This window comes from Saccoglossus kowalevskii, chromosome 9 (assembly GCF_978046115.1).
Source record: "Saccoglossus kowalevskii chromosome 9, keSacKowa6.1, whole genome shotgun sequence".
NCBI lineage: Eukaryota > Metazoa > Hemichordata > Enteropneusta > Harrimaniidae > Saccoglossus > Saccoglossus kowalevskii.
Genome location: NC_140649.1, coordinates 18,669,980 through 18,696,585, shown reverse-complemented (window position 1 = coordinate 18,696,585; position 26,606 = coordinate 18,669,980). Strand labels below are relative to the sequence as shown.

The 26,606-nt window shown below is 34.9% G+C and overlaps 1 protein-coding gene across 1 annotated transcript; it reads right to left on the bottom strand.

Moving 5' to 3' along the window:
• Positions 1 to 1,832: 1,832 nt before the first annotated feature.
• Positions 1,833 to 26,192, bottom strand: LOC102807737 (leucine-rich repeat-containing protein 40-like). The gene is made up of 13 exons (XM_085503762.1): positions 25,949 to 26,192; positions 23,230 to 23,411; positions 19,607 to 19,680; positions 18,453 to 18,582; positions 15,559 to 15,682; positions 14,113 to 14,255; positions 13,567 to 13,739; positions 11,283 to 11,373; positions 9,888 to 10,030; positions 8,705 to 8,812; positions 6,725 to 6,835; positions 3,675 to 3,938; positions 1,833 to 2,393 (listed from the first exon to the last, which is right to left on the bottom strand). Exons 1-13 carry the CDS (start codon positions 26,091 to 26,093, stop codon positions 2,288 to 2,290), a joined length of 1,794 nt encoding a protein of 597 aa, XP_085359888.1. The 5' UTR covers positions 26,094 to 26,192; the 3' UTR covers positions 1,833 to 2,287.
• Between the last annotated feature and the right edge of the window lie 414 nt (positions 26,193 to 26,606).

The window sequence follows — 26,606 nt, the reverse complement described above, 5'->3', positions numbered from 1 at the left end:
TAATTTGCATCATGGGATAGCAATATCTGCAAACCAAAGACATCAACTAGCTTTACAAATAAGTGATATCAGGTGATGGCCTTTTTATCAAATGATCAACTTTTTTTTATTTTACAGAGCTTTACAAAATATACTGTGGAATACTTTATTTTCGCTTGAATTCATTTTCGCTGAAAAGGCTTTTTGGGCGTTTTGCTTGGAATTTATTTTCACTGATTTTTCATGAGTTTAATGTGAAATATATAAAAAAAAGTATATTCACTAGATTTTATTTTCACGGAATCATCCCTTCAGCGAAAATAAATTTCAAGCGAAAATAAAGTATTCTACAGTATGCTAATTTGGCATGCTGTTAGTGCACGTTTGCAGTTACCGTCATCGTTGGTTTTTGAAATTAGCAGAAATATTCCCATTCTCAGTGAGTGATACAGACAACTGGATTAGTTGAACCTTTCATTCACACTTACATGGTAGTGAATCGGGTTGTATTGGTCACCTTCAAAGTCATTAACATAATGCTCTCGCATACAAGGCTGGTATTGTCGCTATAAGCAGTGATTTATCTCCAAAATCACACTTTTAAAATCTAAAAAGGTTTGCATCAATCGTATTTAACATGTAAAACCTACCAAGTGCTTCTTGGCCAATCAGAATGCTCTATTGCAGGACTATATATACTGGTACACTAAATGTCCAGTTTCAGCGTCCTACGCGCTTCCTCATGTACATGTAAAAACTGTCTAAGGACTTTTATATGCCTTTGTTTTTATAAACTGACCTGACAAATCTGTATGGATCAAACATCAGACATCAAAGAGCTAGGAAAAGATGACCAAGTTTTGCTTTTCCAAGGAGAAACAACCAAGGCTGGGTTCCAACACAGAGCTCACAGTCCATTGAGCTTACCTGCAATGCTATGTTTAAAAGTCATCATTGGTAATTTGTGCGACATGTTTCAAATTGAATCGAGCTGCTAATTATGTAGCTTGAGTATTGGGCCAAACTGCCAAAATTTGAGTATGCAGACACAGACTAAAAATTCAAAACTGTCAACACACAAGTGTACTGCATTTGAATAATAAATGTTCCTGGACTTGTATATTATACTCCAATTAGAAATATAGGCATGGCTTTCATTTCCTAGTATAAATGCTTTCAATAGTATGAGACTTTCTTTAAAATATGTATCTAAAAATGGCTTGGGGCAGTAGACAAGTCAGATAAAACACTCCAACTCTTCTAGAAATTCTCGCCAGACTTTATATCTTAGAAGAGTCGTTATACTCATAAATTAATTCCTGCATTTGTTTCCAGTGACAATAAGTCCACAGGAAAATATTTTCACATCTCAAACTTTTAATTATGAAGTAAATGATTCATTTGTTCAAATACAAGTTACATGTATGTCAGAGAACGTTCTATGTAATACTAAGACGCATACCACTGGATCATGTATTTCTATGGGCTCTGCGCAAACTGTTGTGAAACGCCAGTCTACGATGAAAACAGCACAAACCCAACTTTGTGGTAATTCTGAGGAACCAAATTTATATATTTTGCACATGTAGAGGTAATCTTGTTACTGTTCAAGAGAATCAACAACTAGCCCAAAGTACATTTTTTTGAGAGTTTTCAACTGCTGTTTTCACTGATCATGGTCACCAGGCTGTGAAAATGCCCAGATGTAAGATCCTGAGACTAGGACAATACAAGTTGCAGTTTCCATACATTTGCAGTAAGCATTGCTGTCATTACACATGTATGTACAAATTCCATGTCAAACTGATGAAATCTAAATCAATGGCAACAATATATGTACAATAACACCGGACTAAACTGTGGTTTGTTTATATTTACCCAATAAATGTTCACATGTGGTTACAAATCACAGCAATCAAGCAGATAAATTACACAAATTGCATAAATCTGGTATTAGCAAATAACAATTTTAAATACATCATTTCAGAGGTGAAATTCATTAATATTATGTTCTGCAACAACAGGTATAAACCCTAGGTTGATCAGCTCAAGAAAATGTTTTCATTAAATATCTTCAATACTAAGAAATGTTGATTCAGGTGCACATTTGTATTTGATTGCACAATATATTCTTAATAATTAAGAAGAATGTTTTAATTCATTTCATTGAGAAAAAAAAATTGGGCTACTTAAATTGTGCAAAAATAAGAGTGAACATTGACTGAAAGAGTAGGTAAAGTAATGTTATACAATAACTTTTGACAGTGTTTGTGTCCTGAGTCAGGATACTTGATAATTTATTCGCCAATCATCTTGGTATCTTATCACGTAAATACTCTAGTAATGCTGGAGTGCCTTTAGCTAAGATAGCTGCCCTGGGGTTTCGGAATGGATTACCTGCAAGCTGAAGAGATCTGAAAATAACCAGAGATTAAATTACTCAATATCAACTCTTATTTTATGTCCTTTATACACATGTATGTAGGACTCCTATCAAATGTGCCACTACAATATTTGTAGATAATCATCAATTGGTTCCATATAGTATTTAATATACCGGTAGTTATAGGGAAGAAATGTGTTAACTCCATATTGATCATGCCGTATTCAAGGCGGCCCACATAGAGTAGATATCGCTTTTATTTTAAACCAGCTGACTGTGATTTAATGATATTATACTACCTAAACATATAGACTCTATTCAGCAGAAACTAGGATTTATTGACCTTGCTTTAGAAGAATGTTTGCTTACTATATTCGAAACTCTAGTGCATTGTGAACATACTGTATATGGAATCAGGTTGATTTATCAGAGGACCAATATAAGTAACTACCTCCAGCATAAAACATTGCTAAAGTGAAATTTTATGGTATAGCACCAGCTAGAGGCAATTATTGTATATCACATTTAGTGAGACACTGCAGTGAAAGTTGCCACCATTCGTGGCTATTTAAGTCACATGCTACATTGTAGCTGTATCCAATGTAAATATGGGGAAGTGTTTTAATGTGATGTAAATATTTTCTAAATAAGGACATTCAAACGCATTTCCAACACATGTGGTCGAACAAATTTAATTGTTTTTACTGTCAGATGTATAATAATGGTATTTACAAGGTATGTAATGGCAATCTTGAGCGTCAACCTGAGCCACAAAACCACCTGAACGCCTGAACTTGAGCATAGAATATTGTGTGCAGCAGACACTCAAAACAAAATCCATGCACTGACTTTGAGTTCCAATCCGAGTTTCTCAATCAAAAAAGAAAAACACCCAGACATGGCATGAATTGAAGTCTCCTATTAGATGGAGGAAATAATTGATGTCAGTGGAAATTGGTGACAAAACTGTGGTAACTATTATGTTTAAGATACTTTACATAAAAAATAAAACAAAATTGAAATTTTTTAAATCAATGGGTATTAGATGGACACATTTAGCAAAATTTCAAGAGAGTTTCGGACTTAAGCAGGACATTAAAAAAAAAAAGTAAATCTTGTTGTAACCAAAGTTGTAACATTGCTGCAATTCATGGCACATACAGTCACCTGAAGGCTGAAATTAAGCCAGTCCATACTGATGATTATGTAGTATTATATTTGTGATTGGTAGATGCTCAAAATTGTCATTACAAACCTGTACATGTATTTACATCGTTAAAAGTGTGTCTTGAAAATCAAGTGTTTGACTAACCTCAGTGATTCAACAGTACCCAATTCAGGTGGAACTTGGGATACATTATTGTTCTGTAAATCTAAAGTTGATAACATTGGTAACCGTAGTAACCCTTGAACATCAATGAAAGCTACTTGGTTATCAGCGATGATTATAGTCTCTAGTTTAGACAGACAGAACAACACCGGCGGTATCTCTTTGAAACGGTTACATGATAGTATCGCATCTCTAAGATTTACCAATGTTATTATATCATGGGGAAGATGATCTATCAAGTTATTCCTGCAATACACAAAGAGTAAAATAATAGGATGTAGGCTGGCATCCATACTAATATTTGGCTTTAAACATTGACACGCAGATCGCCGAAAACCGACCAATCTGACACAAACCGCGCACAAATCGGAACTATTTCCACATTGTGTCAACACAGGTGGCGCTATTTGGTGGGTTTGTGGCGATCTGCGTGTCAATGCCAATATTGAGAAAAATTAGCTTTTTGACCTCCCAATTTACATGCATTTTAATGTTAATAAAATAAGACATTCTGATGACTGGTTGTGCGTTTATTTTAATTGATCAACTCATTAAAGATTAAAATCGAGAGAGAATGTGTTCAAAACAAGGAAAATACGTGTAGTAAAATGGTGGCTAGTTATGCGTCATAAGACACAGGTCTGTGAGAATAGCGCCACCTGTGTTGACACAATGGACTTTAAATGTAGTAGTGGCTATCTCAGTTATCAAAATCAAAAAATTCTATCTAACAGTAAATAATAGCTACAATTTTTTTTTTGGCTGAAGTGATAAAAGCAAAAAAATAACATAGTTGAACTCTGGTGACCTTGCCCTTTGTTATATAATATAATTCCCTTTATCATAGTTTGTTTCAATATAAATATGCATTGTCATAATTAATTTTGAATACAAACAAGTTTTGGGGTTGAACCAACAGTGGGGAATCAGTCTACCGAATGTCCTTAAAAGATGTAAATATCTTACAAAAACATTGGTGCCTTATTTGTTTAATTATTTTAAGGAACATAATTTCAAGCTTTATTCAAAGTAATTCAGATATTTTAGAATAAAAACAAATGTCTCATTGCAAAAAAAAGTGCTGCATTTAGATGTGAATAGATTCATAAAACATGCAAGATAACAGAAAAAATTAGCTGGCTTTAGTCCAAGTATTTTGTACAGGTGTCTGCCAAAAATTAATGATTCACTGAGACAAATATGAACTGCCTCATTGTGTGACTACTGTATTGACTGTACTGTACTGTACTGTATTGTATGAAAAGTAAAAAAAACACCCTTTATGAATAGCTATCATGTTGCAAGCTCTGCTTTGTATGCAAATCAACTTAAACAGTTGGTGTCCAGTGGAGGGAGAAGTCAACAGTACTGTTGCCTCTTGAGAATCTACATCTTCAAACACTGCAATCTTTGAAGTGCGTTTTTAAACTAGTATTATAAAAACTCTATCATTTTGTTCTAATAGCTGAAACATATTCCTGTGAGTTTTCATTTGTCGAATGAACTGTTTGTCAAATACAGAATACATATATTTTAGAATAATTTTCTTTTTAAAATGTGGATGAAATGTTTTGCTTTTAATGTATTTTTTATGTATTGTTTTTGATTTGATAACTTTGAACTAAACAGATTTTCTATTAGCTTCAGATCTTGATCAAAGTTAGGCACTCAGAGTATAGGAGTGCTTATATTGATTTTCTGACATCTTGTTTTCTGTAAAGATTTTATTGGTAGGTTTGCAAATGTGTATCAGACTGTGCAATCTCTCCATGAGTTGGTTTTGAAACCCAGTATGGGATTCTGAGATACATTACCAAGAATATTATTACAAGATAAATCATTTGCTTCATTGAACACATACAACAATGCATATTTCCACTGAGATCAGTGACCTTTGATGTGTATCACCAGTGATCAGTCAAGTAGAAACAGTCAAAATATTTTATCAGATTTTCTCAATTTTTGCATGATATTTTCATACAGGACATCTGTTGTTCAAACTCAGGGAAGACTTTATACTGATGAATAAGGTGACCAAGTTTGATAAAGTTTGGAATAGAATCAGTAAAGTTATTATGCACACAATAACAATTATTAATGCCGACGACGACGCCGACGACAACAACAACGACAACGCCGGACAAAATTTTTCCCTTAATATACCTTTCCCTTCCATCTTTGATGGTACGGGCAAGGTAAAAACTTCTTTTATGTTTCACCAACATTTTCGATTAACACCTGTAACCAATTGGAAATGGCTTTCAATTTGGTTCAAAATTAACAACAAATTTATAGAAAAATATACAAGCAGCCTGTCGCCTGAGTTAGCTTTGCTGTTAGCAATGCACATTTCAATTAAGAACTGAAGATATCATTAGACAATGAACAATATGTCTAGTATTAAAGCAATCAGACTTGTGTTTTTTAACAAGTCGTCGAAAATATCACTTTTTACCAAAAATTGCACAAATATTCACCGAAATTAGAGAATTAAAGATATCATCACGAAATGAACAAATCTGAGAGAGGTCCACATGTAGTACCTATATATGTATTATCAAAGCAATCAGACTTGCCGTTTTTAGCAAGAAGTCGAAAATACCACTTTTTATTAAAAATAACAAAAATATTCACCAAAAATAGAGAATTTGAGATTTTGACATGAAATGAACAAATCTGAGAATGAACCATCCAAGGTACTTGCATATCAAATTTGAAAACATTCTGACTTGTGGTTTTGAAAAAGAAGATGAAATTGTAAAGTTGACGACGACGGATGACGAAGACAGACAATCAGTAATATGAACAGCTCCGCTGTGTCGACAAGCATATTTACACACAATTTTGTAGTACAACTTAGCAAATATTGGGGGGGGGGGGGGGGGGGCTCTAAACCACTTATACATGCAAATGAGCTCATTAAGCTAATATAATTTATTTGATTTGATTTATAAATAACTATTCAAGCCAATACAGTCAGAACAAGTTACTATCATCGCCAATGTGTTCATAATAACCAGAGTTACATCTACCTGAGATCCAATGTAGTGAGATTAACCATCATTTTCAAATCAGGGGGGATAGTTGAGAGTTTATTTAATCCAAGATTCAATTCTTTACATGTATTACTCAATACAACAACACTGAAAAAAAGAAATAGTAAATATTACATTTAGTATACTGTAAAATACATTATTTTAGCTGGAATTAATTTTTTTGGGTGTTTTGTATGAAATTTATTTTCACTGTTTTTTGACAAGTTGAATGTAAAATATAGGAAAAGAGGTATATTCGCTGCATTTTATTTTCACTGAATCATCCCTTCAGCGAAAATTAATTCCAAGCGAAAATAAAGTATTTTACAGTATCTATCATCAGTAGTGATATTTTATATCCAAGAAATAGCGCCCTCTAGTGGTCAAGAATGCTTCTGTGATATTTGAATGACATAAAAGGGTAAAAGCAATGTATACGTTCAAATGACAAGTTAGTAAATTCAAAAAATTGTCAAAATCATGTGTGACAATACCAGTATATTATTGTTAGTAATTATGACTGTGAGCAGCGTTTATGTTTTGAATTGCAAGTAGCTTCTGAATTATTCAAAGACCAACAAGAGAACAGTGGAAATCACTCATGTACAGTTCTGATGACAGTGTATGCTGGCTTATTTCAAAGATCTAATCAGAAATGTTGCTCTAATTAAATACAATCCTGCATATTATAGCAGGAACTTGTTTGATGCTTGTCATGAAGGAAAATTGTGGCATATAAATGCAAATCTAATGTGGCCAATTGTATTACTTTTGTACAGTTCCAAAAATCTTGGGCCATTTGTAAATGCACATCACAACCAAGGTAAGGGATAAAAAACAAGCAATTTATTGAGATAAAATAAAGGAAAAAACAATAATAAATACAGATACATGTAAATAAAACCACTCTGTAAAATCAATCTATTAAACAACTACAAAATTGAAACAAGTCAAAATAAGGCTTGTAAATATAAACAATAAAGTACCTAAAATAAAATTGGGCAAGGGGCCCCTTCGATCAGGTAACTGTCAAGGTTGGGGTCAAGGACACACTGCCACGGCCAAAATGTAGGGAGGTGGCCATGCAGATGGCCGTCGAACCCTGTAATGGGGGGCAGGATGGAGACCTTTTCCCCACAGTTAGTCTGACAGAAGAGACCAAGAAGGGAATGTGGGGGATGGAGGTGGGATAGCGAAATCAATGTACACTACGCATGGCGTGATTAAGAATGAATGAATAATAAAGACAAAGGGGATAAACAATGAAGGGACGCTAAAATTAAGTGGCGTGTGCAAGACAAACAAAGATAAGGTAGGGGCAAGGCATGATTGGGGAAGTAAAAGGGGAATTCTGATTGGATGGTCAAAAATGTGGGAAGCAAAGTGAGTGCATTTACAAAACATATTTGTGACAACACAAATTACACATGTTACGTAAATGTATATGTAGGTTTTTATGTATTTAAAGAGTGTGAATTGTATGGGGATTGACATTTTGTGTACTATAGTATCTCTGCAAATTTTGTTGACTTGTGGGATTCCCTGGAGTAATAACTGTAATTAACATGTAGCTCTATTAATTATTAATAAGAAATCATTGTCCATAAAGTGTGATGAAACAATGCGCACTTCTAAATTTCGCAATGATCTGCACTGTAAACCGCTTTTAATTTCACGATCCACAAATATTTGTCTAGCAGTGAAAATTTATCTGGAGGGCTACAACATGGAATGTAGGCGACTTTCACAAAATTCTCCACGATTGCCATAAAATGCCGAAATTGCAAACATTTCGAGCAACAAAATTGTTCACAGTACAGTTCAATGAGATATTCAAAAGTGGAAGTAATATTACAATGTCCATGCATGCAGCCAGGCAGTACAATAGGAAAGATATTAATGATTACAGTGATAAGTACACTAAATAAATACCGGATTCTGCCGTAAATTCGCCCATCTGAAAAATTTTTTACTTACTTCAAAGGGAAATCAGACAAGAGATTTTTACTCAAGTTGATAGTAGTGACTGCAGCATCTACAGCAGGTTGCCAAATAGTGGATGGTACACTAGTAGCTTTCTTGTTACTGCAAGTGATAACACATGTATTCAATAATCTAGCAAGATGACATTTTTGTATGCAAGAGTTTTTGTCAATATTATGTAAGTAATCATTTCCAAGATTTTAAGTGTTCAAAATGGGCAACCCAGTTTACTGAATAATAGGAATATTGTCCAATAGTGTACATCATATTGTAATAATGATATAACAGATAATAGAGTTTGGTAGATTATGCATCATGTGACAAAAGCCTTCAATGATTGATTCACAATCTACCAAACAAGTTCATAATCTGATTTATCATGTGATTGGTTATTGCAGAAAATTAACCATCTGTTGCAACTTATTTTGCAGCGTGTTTGTATTTGTATATTTCTTCCTGATTGTCAACATGGCCAAGTAGTGAGATGGAAAAATGGTGATGGTTGTAAATTAGCCTTGCATTGATTAACCTCAGTGAAATAAAACTGGTAAACCTTAATTAATTGTCGGAATTGTCCTTTGCAATGTGCGTTTTGAATTTTGTTTGAAAAATATTAGAACTTCAAATCGGAGACATTACAAATAATAGCAGTAAGTTGTGACGTGCTTTTCGTCAGGTTGTATATGACTATAGAAAATAGTTTGCGTGACTGGAAAAACTGTACACACTTGTTGTTGACAAGTTTACTCCTTGCTTCATAAACAAAACAAGTTTATTTTTTCAAGTTAGTTTATAAACCTAATTGTTTTTAGTTGAAATCAGTCTCATTCAAACCCAGACAAAACAATTAGATTCACTAGTCAAGCAGCTCCCTCCATTCTGTGAACATGCATAAATTAGAACTTGTTCGAACAGCCTACAACGTATGTCATTAACACGTGCTCACAATGAGTAACAGCCATTTGAGTTTATAATATTTAGATTAATTAATAATCAATAACATTCATACATCAGCTAACTTCAGTGTACATATGTTCATCAGTATCAGCTGACTATCAGAGAAAAACGTTTCATGGCTTACCTGTAATCTAGCGTCTTTCACTCCATCAGCTAACCTCAGTATACATATATTCATCAGAACTAGCTGACTATCAAAGAAAAACGTTTCATAGCTTACCTGTAATCTAGCGTCTTTCCCTCTACATTTGAAACAACTCCCATTGCACTGGATGGGTTTGAAGCAGCCCCAACAGCATCAGTCTCTGTACTATCTTCCTCAATTCTACTTCTTAAATATTTCAGTATAGCTTGTGTACCTCTCTAAGATTAAAAGCAACCATGTTATAAATTATGAATAATTCTGGAAATGATATACCGATATACATATATGAATAGGCCATTTTCATGACCCCCAAAGGTCACACATCCTGGTACTTTTGTTGGTATGACATCACAAACATACACAATTACGGGCATTTTAAAGTATATTTTTTGTTTCTAACAGAAACATTTTACTGAAGCAGCAAAAAAAAAAAGTCAAGTCTAGGAAATTGTGCTGAAATATCAATAATTTAAATAATTTTTTAGTTTTATACCAATAAAAGTACCAGTATGTGTGACCTTAAGAGGTCATGAAAGTGATCTATTTAGACATACGGTAGGTGAATGTTGAAAGAGCTATTGTGGGTGAATTGAGTTTTTGTAATTGTTACATCAGTGAGGATACATTGTAACCCTTAACGGTTTATATCTAAACTTTTAAGTTCACTGGTTGGTACAATACTGTGCATGCACCAGTGTCAATAAAATTGATTTAATTCATAACCAGTCATTTGTGAGTCTGTTTGCAAAAGATTTTAATAAATACAAATGAAAGAGTGAGACGGTGACATAAATCAAATTGTGGTCAAATGTTTGAATCTCTGAATAAAAAAGAAATCTGAACATCATTACTAGCCTATCCTTTCAAACTAAAAACTTGTTAAATATATTATTAATTTAAATTCAATGTCTAAAACTCATGCGAGTGACTTTTTTTTGATATACTAAGTTTATTTTTTAACCGTTCACTGGTAGCATAGTGGTTGTTGCATCAGACTCGTGACCGGTAGACCCGAGTTTACATCCTACCTTAGGCTGAACATCAAAAGGGTCAACCCTACCCTAGGTGAGTGTGCCACAGACTCAATGGGAAAGCCAATTCCACCGGCAGAGATTCATTCACTGACGAATGCGACTTGGGGGAACCTTGGTTAAGGTCTGCAGGTGCTTGTGTACAACTAAGCCTGGTTGACGCCAAGATAGCGCATTACAAATTGCCATTTGACAGAGAGATGGCCACACAGCCCTGTCATGCAGTCCCAAACATGAATATGACTTCTGTGGCAAAAATGCACTATGTGTCAGCACCAGCACTTGCAATTTGCACATACAAAAAAAAAGTCAGGAGAGACAACAGTGACATTCAATGTCCTGAACTGTCGCCTGGCACAACAAAAATTTAAAAAATTAATTTTTTTGTCATTATATAGCATAATAATTAAATATACTTATTACTATGATATAAACTTACAGTGATGATATCTCTTCTAATACTTCGTAATGGATTACCATCTAACACCAGTGAGTTCAACTTTGGTAGAGTACCAAGTTTATAAGGTAAGCTTTAAAAACACAAACAAATCGTTTTTATTTTCATTTTATATTTACATTTACTTTACTTTTATTTACTGCAAACATCACGTTATGAGCAGTTGCTTTTGTAGCGTGATCTTACATGATCATGATTTTTATCTTCACATGCAGCAAGCTGAGAAAGTTTCAAACTACTTTTATTTAATTCGTAAGAATACACACTTTTGTAATGCGTAATATGCCCCTAATCACCTAATTGTATTAATATGTCAAAAGTAGTACTGGTACAGCTAAATGGCACACAACCAATTGTGGAAGCTCTCTGGTTTCTATGGTTTCATGTGATCTATAATCAGCACATCCTGCATGTTATACACTGACAGGTGAAACAGTTTGTACTAGCAAGCCAAATAATTTCAACATTTCGATATCAAAACAAGCAGCCTCTCGGCTGACATAGCTCAAGATATCATTAGAAAATGAACAAATCTGAGAGAGGTCTACCTGAGGTCCATATATGTATAGTTTTAAAGTAATCAGACATTTCGTTTTCAACAAAAGATTTCGAAAATGTCATTTTTGGTAAAAAGTGAAAATAAACATGAAAATTAGAGAATTGACATATCACCATGAAATGAACAAATCTGAGAGAGGTATACCTGTAGTGCCTATATGCATGTTATCAAAGCAATCAGACTTGCGGTTTTCAACAAGAAGTCGAAAATATCACTTTTTACTAAAAATGACAAAAATATTCACCAAAATTAGAGAATTAAAGATATCATCCTGAAATGAACAAATCTAAGAGAGGTCTACTCAAGGTACATATACACCAAGTATCAAAGCAATAAGGCTTGTATTTTTTCAAGAAGAAGTCGAAAAAGATGGCGTGGACGTTGGTCGATGACGAACAATCGCTCATATGATAAGCTACACTTGACACAGTTGAGTTATCATTTTTTAGCAAGATTTAGTATTTTCAATGATTGTAGTAGACAGTCGACAGTCGGTGGTACCTAATTTTACTCTGTTATTATTATTAAATATTGTGTATAAACGTAATAGGTGTGAATAAATTGTCAACGCCGGGACAGAAAGTACGGAGTGCCGTTAGGCACGACCGACTGTCCGGTGCTGCAATTCACTGGTAAGATTTCTTCCCAGATCCGGGTACTTTCATATGCAAATGTAGTCGCGCAGATGTCTATCATTTTATCATGACCAATCGTGAAAAGGGTCAGGGGTCGCTGGATACTAGGATCGCACACGACTTACACGAAGTTTGATTTGACTGTACCATTTTCTTGGAGGAAAAAGCCTGCAACTTTTCCAATAACTCTCGCTTAGTTTGTTGAAATTTCTTCCTGAACTCATCCATGTTTTTATGCAGAGTCGACGCTCTCAGTCCACATTTTCTACACACGTACCCTGACAAGATGTAGATCGATTGTCTCTGTCTCAAGAAATTTAACTTCTTTGCATGTTGTAGTTCTGTTGATCCCGCAAAAAGCAGTCTCCTCTGGTTTTAATAATAATACGTAATCTCCAAAGCGCCAGTATCCAAAACAAGGTAATGTTCAATGGCGCTGTACATAGAGATGACTAGTTGTTAAAGGCTTTCCTAAAAAGATGAGTCTTAAGTTGAGTCTTGAAACTGTTCAATGTTGGTGACTTGCGTAGTTTAAGTGGCAATGTGTTCTAAAGCCGTGGGGCAGCAAGAATGTTTGCCGAATTATTCTGATTTATATTTTGGTTCCTTATTTGTTGAACGAAGTTCGCGATATGAAGATCTAAAACAAAGTGACATGTCATTCAGTGCTTTGTAAGTGTTTAGTAGTAGTGGTCTTTCTATATTTTCTATTTGACTGCCACAAACAATGCACGTTGTTTCTTTGGTTCTAGGCAATTTAATAGTTTTCTTTGCTATTTTGGTTGGAGTGACTGTATTCATTGTGTTCATAACGTGAACAACCAACGCATTCAGGAGGTCATTTAGAATAAATTTGCATATAATTTATTTTGTGACATCAGCGTCAATTATGAATTATTCATATCAACTAGAAACCAGCAAATGGGGACAGTGTCTAACGTCCCTCGCGTGAAATGCTTTGCATTTCCCAGCAAACATCTTTGGCGTTTGAATGTCTAGAACACATAATTACATTAGGCCTGAGGACTGTCGACAGTCTATGCTTGTAGAAAAACTACCTCATTATAAATACCTTGATAATTCATTGTTTGTAAGATCTAGTCTTTGCAATGCTTGTAGGGAGACTACTTCATCAGGAATAGTCTTTATGCGGTTATCACGTACATCCAATACAGAGATATTACTGAGGTACTGTAAATGTTCCTTGGACAACTCACTAAGTTGATTGTTACCAACATGTAATTCCTAGTAAAATAAATATCATCCAAATATTAGAATAGAATAGAATAGAATAGAATGGAATGGAATGGAATGGAATGGAATGGAATGGAATGGAATGGAATGGAATGGAATGGAATAGAATAGAATAGAATAGAATAGAATAGAATAGAATAGAATAGAATAGAATAGAATAGAATAGAATAGAATAGAATAGAACAAAAAAACAATATTATATTTAACATGTATTGTATACATCACATGTAACCCGCATCAAACACAGCGTGAAACAACAACTCTAGTGCTAAACTACAGAAAGAATTAGTAATGAAGATAACTATTTAAAGTAGCTGACCTAAATGAGATGAGTGTAGAGATACCCTGTATATGTAATCTATACCTTTAATTCAGTACATGCTTGTAACTCTGGTAATTCACGTAACTGATTATGTCTTAGATAAAGTTGATCTAATGACTTCATGAGACCAACTTCGGAAGGAATATACTGTAATTTATTATGAGTGACATCTAATGATCGCACCCCTACAAATAAAATAAAAACAATCATTGTCTTGTCTAGGTTATTGTGATGGGACCTATAGCAACAAGCATCATTCTAGGCTATTGTGAAGAGGGAGACCCTAGCAACACGCATCATTCTAGGCTATTGTGAAGAGGGAGACCCTAGCAACAAGCATCATTCTAGGCTATTGTGAAGAGGGAGACCCTAGCAACAAGCATCATTCTCGGCTATTGTGAAGAGGGAGACCCATAGCAACAAGCATCATTCTAGGCTATTGTGAAGAGGGAGACCCTAGCAACAAGCATCATTCTAGGCTATTGTGAAGAGGGAGACCCATAACAACAAGCATCATTCTAGGCTATTGTGAAGAGGGAGACCCTAGCAACAAGTATCATTCTAGGCTATTGTGAAGAGGGAGACCCATAGCAACAAGCATCATTCTAGGCTATTGTGAAGAGGGAGACCCATAGCAACTAGCATCATTCTAGGCTATTGTGAAGAGGGAGACCCTAGCAACAAGCATCATTCTAGGCTATTGTGAAGAGGGAGACCCCAGCAACAAGCATCATTCTAGGCTATTGTGAAGAGGGAGACCCCAGCAACAAGCATCATTCTAGGCTATTGTGAAGAGGGAGACCCTAGCAACAAGCATCATTCTAGGCTATTGTGAAGAGGGAGACCCTAGCAACAAGCATCATTCTCGGCTATTGTGAAGAGGGAGACCCTAGCAACAAGCATCATTCTAGGCTATTGTGAAGAGGGAGACCCTAGCAACAAGCATCATTCTAGGCTATTGTGAAGAGGGAGACCCTAGCAACAAGTATACAGGCTTTTTTCTAGAAAAAAATTGCAAGAGGGAGCACTGCAATTCAGCGGAGCCACCAAGTAGGGGAGATAGGGTTCTCCCTACCAGGGTGTGGAGTTTTTTTTCTATGTTAGAATGGAGCATTCTATGGCTTCCTTGGGGCCAAAATTACTATCAGACAGGTCACAGTTGAAGACTGTGGCCACATGTGATCCCTGGTCAATCAGATTTTTATGATTGCCCGCGGATCTGCTCCCCAGCTAGAGTAAAGGGGCACAAGGCCATGGTATGAGGGCGCTGCATACCTGTTCTCTTGTTTAAAAAAATCCCTAAGTATATATGAAGCTTTTCTGGGGGAAGGATCAACCCAAGCAACACGCATACGTTTTAGAATATTCACAACTGGCTGTACTCTATATGAACAGTGACTACAGAGAAAAATTTCTCAAAAAATTGGTACAATAAACTATGCATTGGTGTTTAGACTATAATGGTCAATCAGTTGACTTAATACTTACTTTTCAAATAGCCAATTTCTTGTGGTAATGTCTGTAAGCTGTTGTTGGAGATGTTTAGTTTCACTAACTTTGAAAGTCTCTGTATGGTTGCAGGCAGTGCTATCAAATGGTTGTGGGATAAATCCTGCAATGGTCAACATAAATCTAAAAGTTATTGTTAATTAATAATTAATAAACAATGTTATATAACCCCAGAGCAATTTCAACAAAAAGCTACGTTATTAAACACAGTGAACATGTCATGTTTTTTTGTCATGTTTTTTTTTTTACATACTGTGGAATACTTTATTTTCGCTGGAATTAATTTTCGCTGAAAAGACTTTTTGGGCGTTTTGTATGGAATTTATTTTCACTGATTTTGGATGAGTATTATGTGAAATATAGGAAAAAAAGTATATTCGCTAGATTTTATTTTCACGGAATCATCCCTTCAGCGAAAATAAATTCCAAGCGAAAATAAAGTATTCTACAGTAATTCAATCATTATGAGTCATATAAGCTTGAACCTTGGTACCCTGAAAGCAACAAGTTTCCAAGCAAAAATTCCTTAGAGTGCCTCATGTTACAGTGGTTCTGAGAATTATTTAAAATACAGTCATTTGCAAAACAAATCAAAATTTACAAAGGCCATGGAAGTGGTTGTTTGTAGATGTTAAATAACAAGCCATGCATGGCACAGTCCCGTCAGTTATCAAATTTAAGATATATAGTTTTGTATAGTAATATACATGTAGTTTGAACATAAACATGTCAGAAGTATGGATCCAGAAGCTGATGCTTGATTATGATGATTTTTTAACATTAAAATGATTGACATCTTGTATCTGATCGTCAAACGAGTACTATTGAGAAATATTGCTCTGGAACAGCCTTAATTAAAATAAAATGGTCACCGGTTGACCATTTTGAATACATCTGTACCGGTATATCTATAACATGATGTATAACGAATATATAAAATTTGAACATAATCAGTTTAAGCAAGTCAGAGAGATGGCATGAGAAGCACATTCATTAAAACAAAATGGCTGCCAGTCAGCCATTTTGAATCCGATCTGAAAAAATAAATTGATGTGCATCAGGAATCCATAATGTCTAATGCATGTACCAAGTTTGAACAACATCCATCTATAAACGCCAAAATCCTGTTCTGGAATGCCTTGATTTTTAGCTCCGCTGTCGACTTTGTCGAGCGGAGCTTATCATATGAGTGATTGTCCGTCGTCGTCCGTCGTCGTCGTCCGTCGTCGTCGTCCGTCGTCCGTGTCAATGTTTTACTTTTTCGACTTCTTCTTGAAAACTACAAGCCTGAATGCTTTGATACTTGGTGTATATGTACCTTGGGTAGACCTCTCTGTTGATATCTTCAATTCTCTAATTTTGGTGAATATTTTTGTCATTTTTGGTAAAAAGTGATATTTTCGACTTCTTGTTAAAAACCGCAAGTGCAAATGCTTTGATAATACATATATAGGTACTACATGTGGACCTCTCTCAGATTTGTTCATTTTGTAATGATATCTTTAATTCTCTAATTTTGGTGAATATTTTTGTCATTTTTGGTAAAAAGTGATATTTTCGACTTCTTGTTAAAAACCGCAAGTCCGATTGCTTTGATATTACTGTAAAATGACTAATTTTCACTGGGTTTAAATTTCGCTGATTTACCATTTGAGGCATATTCAGTGGGTTTTAAATTCACGGTTTCGTCATTTAGATAATGTGTTCTATGCTAAATTTTACATATTCACTGGGCTTTAATTTAGCGCATTTCCCAGTCAGCGAAATAAGCTAAATTAAAACCCAGTGAATAATTACCCCCTTTACAGTACATATATAGGTACTACATGTGGACCTCTCTCAGATTTGTTTATTTTGTGATGATATCTTCAATTCTCTAATTTTGGTGAATATTTTTGTAATTTTTGGTAAAAAGTGATATTTTCGACTTCTTGTTAAAAACCAATAGTTCAATTGCTTTGATATTACATATATAGATACTACATATAGACCTTTCTCAGATTTGTTCATTTTGTGATGATATCTTCAGTTCTCTAATTTTGGTGAATATTTTTGTCATTTTTGGTAAAAAGTGATATTTTCGACTTCTTGTTGAAAACTGTAAGTCCGATTGCTTTGATATTACATATATAGGTACTACATGTGGACCTCTCTCAGATTTGTTCGTTTTGTGATGATATCTTCAATTCTCTAATTAATTTATTTTGGTGAATATTTTTGTAATTTTTTGGTAAAAAGTGATATTTTCGACTTCTTGTTAAAAACTGTAAGTCTGATTGCTTTGATACTATTCATATTGTTCATTTTCTAATGATGTCTTCAGTTCTTTAATTGAAATGTGCATTGCTAACAGCGGAGCTATCTCAGCCGATAGGCTGCTTGTTTATGCTTTTTAGCACAAAAATGGCTGCAATTTGGCCATTTTGTATCAGATAGTCAAACCAATATATCTAAGTCATGATGTATAATGAATATATAAATGAACGAAATCAGTTAAAGCATGGCAGAGATATGGCACTAGAACTGCATTCATTAAAACAAAATGGCCACCAGTCAGCCATTTTAAATCCGATCTGAAAAAAATAATGATGTGCATCAAGGTCCAATAATGTCCAACGTATGCATCAAAATGCTTGATTTTGATGATTTTTCAGCACAAAAATAACCACCATTTGGCCATCTGAAATTAGATCATGAAACAAATTGATGTGCATATGTATCATACCATATTATGTATGATGTATGCATGAAGTTTGAATGTGATTAGCATTTTTAGAAATGGTTTTTGTGGATCCACTAAACACAGAGAAAACCTCACCATATGAGCACATTATTACTGTCATCGCAGAGACAGACATATTCCTGCTACTTACCAGGTCTTCTAAGTTAATCAATGATCCTAGTTCATCCCCCAATTCACACAGTTCATTATGCTGCACATGTAACAATACTAAGTTGACAAGTGAGAACAATTCACTGGGTAATGATACAAGTTTATTGTGGCTGTGAAGTACAAGTACATATTATTCTGATATTATATATTAATAATTCATAGGTAATATGATCATATATGGTTATTAAATATAGCTCAGATCAAGAGCCAAATGACTTCAATAAAGCACTGGTTGAATGTCTATTTGCGATAGTGCTCCAGATATAATATTTATGCATTTTTAATGAAGTCACATGACCATATATAGTCATGACAGTGCTACAGATATGATATTTATGCATTTTAATTCAATGATGTCACATGATCATATATGGTCATGACAGTGCTAGAGATATGATATTTATGCATTATTAAGTAGATCACCTGACCATATATGGTTTTTAAATATGTTGATCAGACCATGAGGTGAATGTCAAAACAGCACAGGTTGAATGTCCAATAATGCTCCAGATATGACATTTATGCATTTTTAATGAGGTTACATGACCATATAAGGTCATGACAAATATGTTGATCAGATATAGTGTGCAATGTCTTCAATATGGACTGATGGATACCGGTAACCAATATATCCCCTGTTAACATTGTACCAGGGCATAATAATTAAAGGATGTCTTTTGTTTCCTTATGGAGTGTAAAATTGACATGCGGAAAACAAAAACAGGGTTAATGCATTTGATTGTTGCACAAAAGCACAACAACTCGGTGTCCTTCTTAATTATACAAATGTATTTGCTCATGTAGCAATGTATGTCTGTAAAGGCATGGGAAAAACATCGCATTTTTTTGTTTCGTTTTTGTTTTATTTTTTCTCACTGTACTTTTTATCCGATTCTTTTTATTAGTAACCATTTCTCTTCCTCTGGGGATTGAGTTAAGTGTTGATAAAGATTGAATAATTGTATTATGCAGTACTAGTGACAGAATTGTTCAACTTCAAATTTGTTGTATTTGACACACAAAATTAAATCCTAGCTTGCACTATTGCACTTTATTAATAATCATTTCCGATACTAGGTGTCACTCCGGACTTTAATAGACAATATGGGAAATAATTTCAGTTGAATATCATACCTGAGATTAAGTCGCTGCAGATTTGATAATTCACCAATTGTCTCAGGCAATGAAGAGAGCTCATTATCGTGGATCTAATATTCAATATGAAAACAAATAATTAGAGTCAGAAACTGGCCTTTGCCCTCAAATAGTGTCCTATATTCTCTCCAGTCATTGTGTCCAATGTTCTACATATCATGGTTACATACATCAGTAAAACAAATAGACTTGCTTGCAGTCTTGAAAAACAAGCCATGCATGGCACAGTCCTCGTTAAAACAAAATGACCACTAGTCAGCCATTTTGAATCTGATCTAAAAAATAAAATAACAAGCATCAGGAACCTGTAATGTCTAATGTATGTACCAAGTTTGAATGAAATCCATCCATAAAAGCCAGAAATGCTTGATATTTGATGATTTTTTTAGCACAAAAATGGCCACCATTTGGCCATTTTGAATACGATCGTCAAACCAATATATCTGTATATCTATGACATGATGTAGAATGAATATTTAAAATTTGAACATAATCAGTAACAGAAAGTCAGGGATATGGCACGAGGACCACATTCATTAAAGCGAAATGGCCGCTAGTCAGCCATTTCGAATCTTATCTGAAAAGAAAATGATGTGCGTCAAGGTCCTATGATATCCAAGTTTGAAGAAAATCCATCTGTACACAGCCGAGAAATGCTTGATTTTGATGATTTTTAAAACAAAAATGACCGCCATTCGGCCATTTTGAATCAGATCGTGAAACAAATTGATGTGCATATGTATAATATCATGCATGATGTATGTGTGAAGTTTGATTGTGATTGGTCCAGGCATTTCTAAGATACATGTCCGGATGCATGCACAGGCACACGGACGGAAGCACGATCTGAAGCGAGGACGCACAGAGGTCAAAACACAAGTCCCCGTTTTCGGACTGCATCCAAATGGGGACTAATAAATATAAATGGCGTAAATGACGAGTGAATACGAAAGACCTGTGACTGCGAAATCCCAACAGACTTGCTGTCAGTGTAAGCATCCTCACAATGCACACACTTCAATAAAAATAGAGAGGTATTATTCCGAGAGTGCAATGAAGACATTGAAAATATAAATAATCACACATACATCTTCTCTAAAATCAACAGTGAAAATAACAGCATACCTCTGTCAAAATTTTAAAAAAACACAATATTTAAGCCAAAATAAACATTTTTAATCACTTCACCTATGGGGGGGGGGGGGTGGTGGAACTAAATTACCAGTACTTTATTTAGATCAGTTTTTGTTTTAATTGTATTCATTCTAGTTATTTTTTAATTCAGTCTTTATTTTATACTTATTTTCTATTATTGTATTGTACTGTATTGTATTTAGAATTGTCCTAGTCTTTTTTATTTACCATAATGAACCCGTTGATGGTTCGGTAGTGTAATAAAGTTATTATTATTACCAGCCAGATTTGGCCGTGTAAATTCTATATACGTTTCCTGGAGCAGCGGACCATAACAATAAACCAGACCTCACACGTGCCTGTGCTAAGTTATCAAAGGACTTTTGCATTCACCCGTCATTTACGCAATTTATATTTATTTTTTCAAGAATTTTTCATCAGAATCGCAACAGACTGAAACAAAGGACATGATAACATAATGCTTTTTAAGACTTGAAATATTCAAAATCATGAATTTCTATACACACAATTAAGGTAGCAAGACTATTATTTGTGTTGAAAATTACGATTTTCACATTTATTTATTAATTGATGAAATGCACTATAAACTTTCATGTGATAAAGTCAACATAACATAGAATGTCATGTAAGTTGGTTAAAATGTAGATTTTCTGAAGGGAAGCAAGGCAGCCTCAGTAGTGTTTTCCAAAATCAACAACACAGGTTTAATCTGTGTGCCTATAAGTTTCAAAGATAAACTCAAGACAAAGCAATGTTAGGATGTGTTATCAGTAGCTATCTGACACACATAAGTTGCGTTCACGCACAGCTCCTTAGCACGGGCTAAGAGGTCAAATTCCTTAGCCCGTGCTAAGAAAACGTGCGTGAATGCTTAGCACGGGCTAAGGAATGCTAAGTACGGGTTAAATCTGATCCGAATTTAAGACGCGGTCTAGACCTTAGCACGGGCTAACGAAGTATGCGCGAACGCTTAGCCCAGGGCTAAGCGCCCTCTGCGGCGACCTTTGGGTGTGAAAATTGTCCCATGTTCGTATAACGACACTATTCCACCAGTCATTACTCCGCGCTCACTTCCACACTAATCGGGTCACTGTAGTAGAGCCTACAGCAGCTCCAATCGTAGACAAAATAAATTTGCTTCGCTGTCTACGACATGCATTAATAAAACACTGTATTCTGTTACGCCCGTTGTATACTGTTTATGTGCATCCAAATAAGTGGTCCGTCTTCTCTCGCGTTCCTGTGCACGTCGCTTCAAAATTAGAACGAAACATGCCAGCAGCAGAAATAGAACCTCGCGCGTGTCATCCATTTTTCGTTCGTAAATAGCGGCTTACCAAAGGTCACCAACTAATGGCAGCCCTTAGCCCGTGCTAACGACTGGCCCTCCCTGTGCGTGGACGCAATTGGGTCTAGCCGAAATGCAAATATGCTAGATAAGCCTAAATCAGCTTAAATCTTAGCCCGTACTTCGTGTAACGTGAACACAACTATCGATTGTTTCCAAACATTTGAGTGGTTTGTCTCCGCCCCTATTTGTTTCACAGATTAGTCATTTGCATATGAATGTGTCAGACACAAGGTCACACAGCCACTGAAAAAAAATCATTGATTTTGGTGTTTTCATATGCCGAATTTATCCAATTATAGCTATCCCATTCCTTTATTTTTTTGGTTTCCAATAGCCTTACACATATGGATGTCCCTACACATGTTAAAACAGACCTTGATGGGAAAACAAATTGATTGTGCCGATAAACAAGCTTGAAAATCTTTGCTGTTCCTTCATGGACGTTTTCTAGGAGTTTATGTTTTTCAAAATACAAGGTCTTTAACAAAAAATAACGTATACTTATTGTCGTCGGATTAACGCCAAATTTGCACAGCTTTAAGGTGACAGTGAGAGGAACTTGAATGTGTCCAGACAAACTATTTCATCGATTATTTACCAACGAGTTGTGGTTTGAGTTGGGGGCAATGCGACTAAAACAGTAATAGAAATTCAGCACACTATTTTTTAAAACGCGTTGCTTGAATAAAACTGACCAGACACATTCAATTTACCAGACTATTGAACAACTAGGAAAAGTGAAAAAAATACTTCTTATCGCCAGCATAATGCGTAATTATTTTTTTCACAGAAAAAGTAATTTTTCACCTTTGGTTGAGTAACGCGTCGTAGAATGCAGATACGGGCAAGCAAAATACACTTGTGAAAAGCTTGAAGTCTGGCGATTCTAAAAATATATACTTTCCTGGGTCTATTTGTAGTCATTTAGTCACAATTAGAGGACGAAAACAAGTATGCAAATAATAGTCCCGCTACCTTAAACTGACTTGTCTGTTTCAGTGACATTGTATACATCCATCCAATTCATTTTGATATCACAGGCAATGACATTGATCATTTCTGTAGTTTCAAAACTGTTTCACATGCAGTTACTTACATCAAGTACAGTCAATGCTGATAACTGGTTAATATCATTGGATATTTCTTGCAATTTATTAGACGCTAGTATTAATTTGACGAGTTCGACTTGATCCCACCATCTATCCTCAGCATCATCCAGGGAAACCGACCTAGCTTCTTCCGGTACATCAATATTAATCCTCCACACCTGACTGGGAACTAAATAAACAATATACGTAAAACACCACAGTCACCAAGGGTATTTCTCGAAGAAAAAACTGCAGAAGGGAGCACTGCATTTCAGCGGCACCACCAATTGAGAATTCTAAGTTAAAATGGAGCATTCTATGGCTTCCTTGGGGCCAAAATTACTATCAGACAGGTCACAGTTGAAGACTGTTGCCACATGTGATCATTGGTCAATCAGAATTTTGTGTTTGCCAGAGCATCTGCTCCCCAGGGTAAGGGGGTGCATGGCCATGGCATGAGGGCGCTGTGCATCTGTTCCATTGTTTAAAAAAATCCCTGATAGTCACCACACTAAAAATGAGTTACTGTATCTGCTTGAACACGGTTACTAGGTTATAGTAACCATGATTAGAAGAGCACATGATTGATTGATTGATTGATTGATTGATTGATTGATTGATTGATTGATTGATAAATAGATAGAACAATTGATAGATATTTTATTTGATAGGTATTTTATTTGACACAAAATTTAGTATGAATAAAAAAACATACACTAAATCAATGTAAACAAAGTGTTGCATGTATTGTGTATTACGTTATTAAAATATGACTTCAATAGATATGCATGTGCTAATAAAGCAAACACGATACATACAAGTTACAAGATGTAAATGAATTTGAATGTATTTATATACGTTAAATATGACACAGAATGATGACTGTAGCATTTTAACAGCAAAATAAATCACAAGATTTTTTTAAACAAGGGAGCAAGGGCGCAGCGCCCTCATGCCATTGCCAAGCCATGGGGAGCAGATCCTCTGGCAACCATAAAATTCTGATTGACTAGTGATCACAAGTCTTCAACTGTGACCTGCCTGATAGTATTTTTGGCCCCAAGGAAACCATAGAATGCTCCATTTTAACTTAGAATCATCAAAAACTCCACACCCTGGTAGAGAGAACCCCCCCCCCCCACACACACACACACACACACACACACTTGGTGGTGCCGCTGAATTGTAGTTTTTTCTCTTGCAGTTTTTTTCTAGAAAAACCCCTGAATCATCTTCCTTCCAATTGTGTTTCAGTGACGGTCAGAAAAGAACAAATTCTATAACCCTAGATCTTCAAATTGTGTCTCACTGTGGTGTAGCTGTTGGGTCAGAAGAGCTTGTAATCTTAGCCCCAATCTATTTTAACAATTATCAATATGATTGATTTGTTTCACACCCACAACTTGTGACTCGCCCACAGTCAAAAGTCAGTTGTTAACTTATAATGCAGATGACATTTTTGTAAAGTTTTTTGTGTCATTTCAAGAAACTTTGTCAACATCTGAGAAAATCTTACACTGTTCATAAATACTCTGACAAAGATTTTTTCGCGTTCAGGAGTGGGCAGATTTTATAGAGATGCTTGCAAGAAAATACTTTTATTTGATATTTTTTTTAGAAACACACAAATGGCAGTCAATTTCACTGAGAGATACTTCAAATTAAATTTCAATAACAATTAACACTATTAATATTTTGTTGTAGAGATTAATACAAGATCATTTGCATAACGGGGCAAATTTACTCGAAATTGTTATCCCTTTTAAACTACTATAATTACTATTGAAAAATACAAAACTATGTTGAAATATTATTTTATTCTAATTCACGACTATTGTGTGTAAAAATCAGTGATTAAATACTATATGGCATACATAGTGCACAATTTGTTGTCAGTAAACAACATTTTGTCAAAACAATCACTCACAATATTTCACGAAAAAACAAAACAAAACAAATTGGTTAATTTAAATTCTACCAGTCATGTTGATTTATAAAAATTTATATTTATAAAACTTTTATAACAACCGCAAAACATTTTCTAATGAGGTCTATGATTTAATCAAAACAAAACTATATTTGGTCACCAAAAATAGCGAAGTCAGAAAATCACACACATATAGAAATGACAAAGAATATAACTAAAATTTTTTGCAAAATTTATTTTCTATATTCTTGATATGTTTTAATACTGTAAGTTTTTGTTGTTCTGAATGTTTTGTTTTGTTATTGTTATTTTTGGACTTTACTCAAGTTTTCATTGGTACGTTCCAAATAAAAAATTCTATCTATCTATCTATCTATCTAACTAGATCAGACTTGTTATCATAAATAAGATCACTAAACAGAAAATTGAGCCAACCCAAACACATGCACACACAAACATAATAGTCACGGTTATTGCATTTTGTTCACACACGACGTATTTAAACAGCAAAGAGTTTTCTGCTCAATCCTGTGATACAGGTATTCATCATCTTCATGTAATTTTTCACACATTGGCGTAACGACCTGATGTTCGTATGGACGCTGAATTTTAGCTTGATGTCGGTCGACTCAGTGAACTGATTATATTATTTAGTAATTTAGTGATTGTATTTGTTATTTAGTATATTGTTTATATATATATATTTTCCTTGTACTTTGTGACCATTTTCTTTCCCTCCGGGGATTGTGTAAGAGTCAGTAAGTAAATAAAAATAAATAAATAAATATAAGGTGACTGACCTTCTGTCAGGTTACGATTCGAAATATTCAACTGTCCACTTCTTCTTGCCTGTTTTATCATAGCGGAAGGCACGCCCGATGTCGGCTGGTCTGGCTTCTGAAATCCAGCTCTTGGTTTAAATTTGCCTCCCCCTCTTCTTGACATTTTGTTGTCGGCTTAATTAAAAAGTTCTCCAGGAGAGTTTCATTCTCATAATATGGGAACTTTGAACCGAACGACCGGCCATTGAGGTCACGTTTTACGGCCTATAGAGGGCGCTGATCAATATTTCCGCCACCACGCGATCTTACAATTACGCACAGTCCTGTGAATTACGCAATACTTATATCACAATGATAAACACGTTTTAGCATCTAAACAAAAGCGCGAGAAACCACGAAAATTATATAACTGTTTTTCGACCATAAAAATGCAATCAACAGTGTATGGGACATAGGCACGTTCTAAAATTACTAAAATCCGGAATTACTGGCAATATATATAATATATCACAGATATGCACAGAAAAGTCAATTATAAAGTAAAGGTCAAGGGCGGATTAACTAAATCTTTCGCGCCTGCAACCTAAAACAAACTGCAACTAAAGCTTAATTAACTAATGTCCTAACGCAAATACAAATCATGTCACCCACATACTTTAAAGAGGGAGGGTTAGGG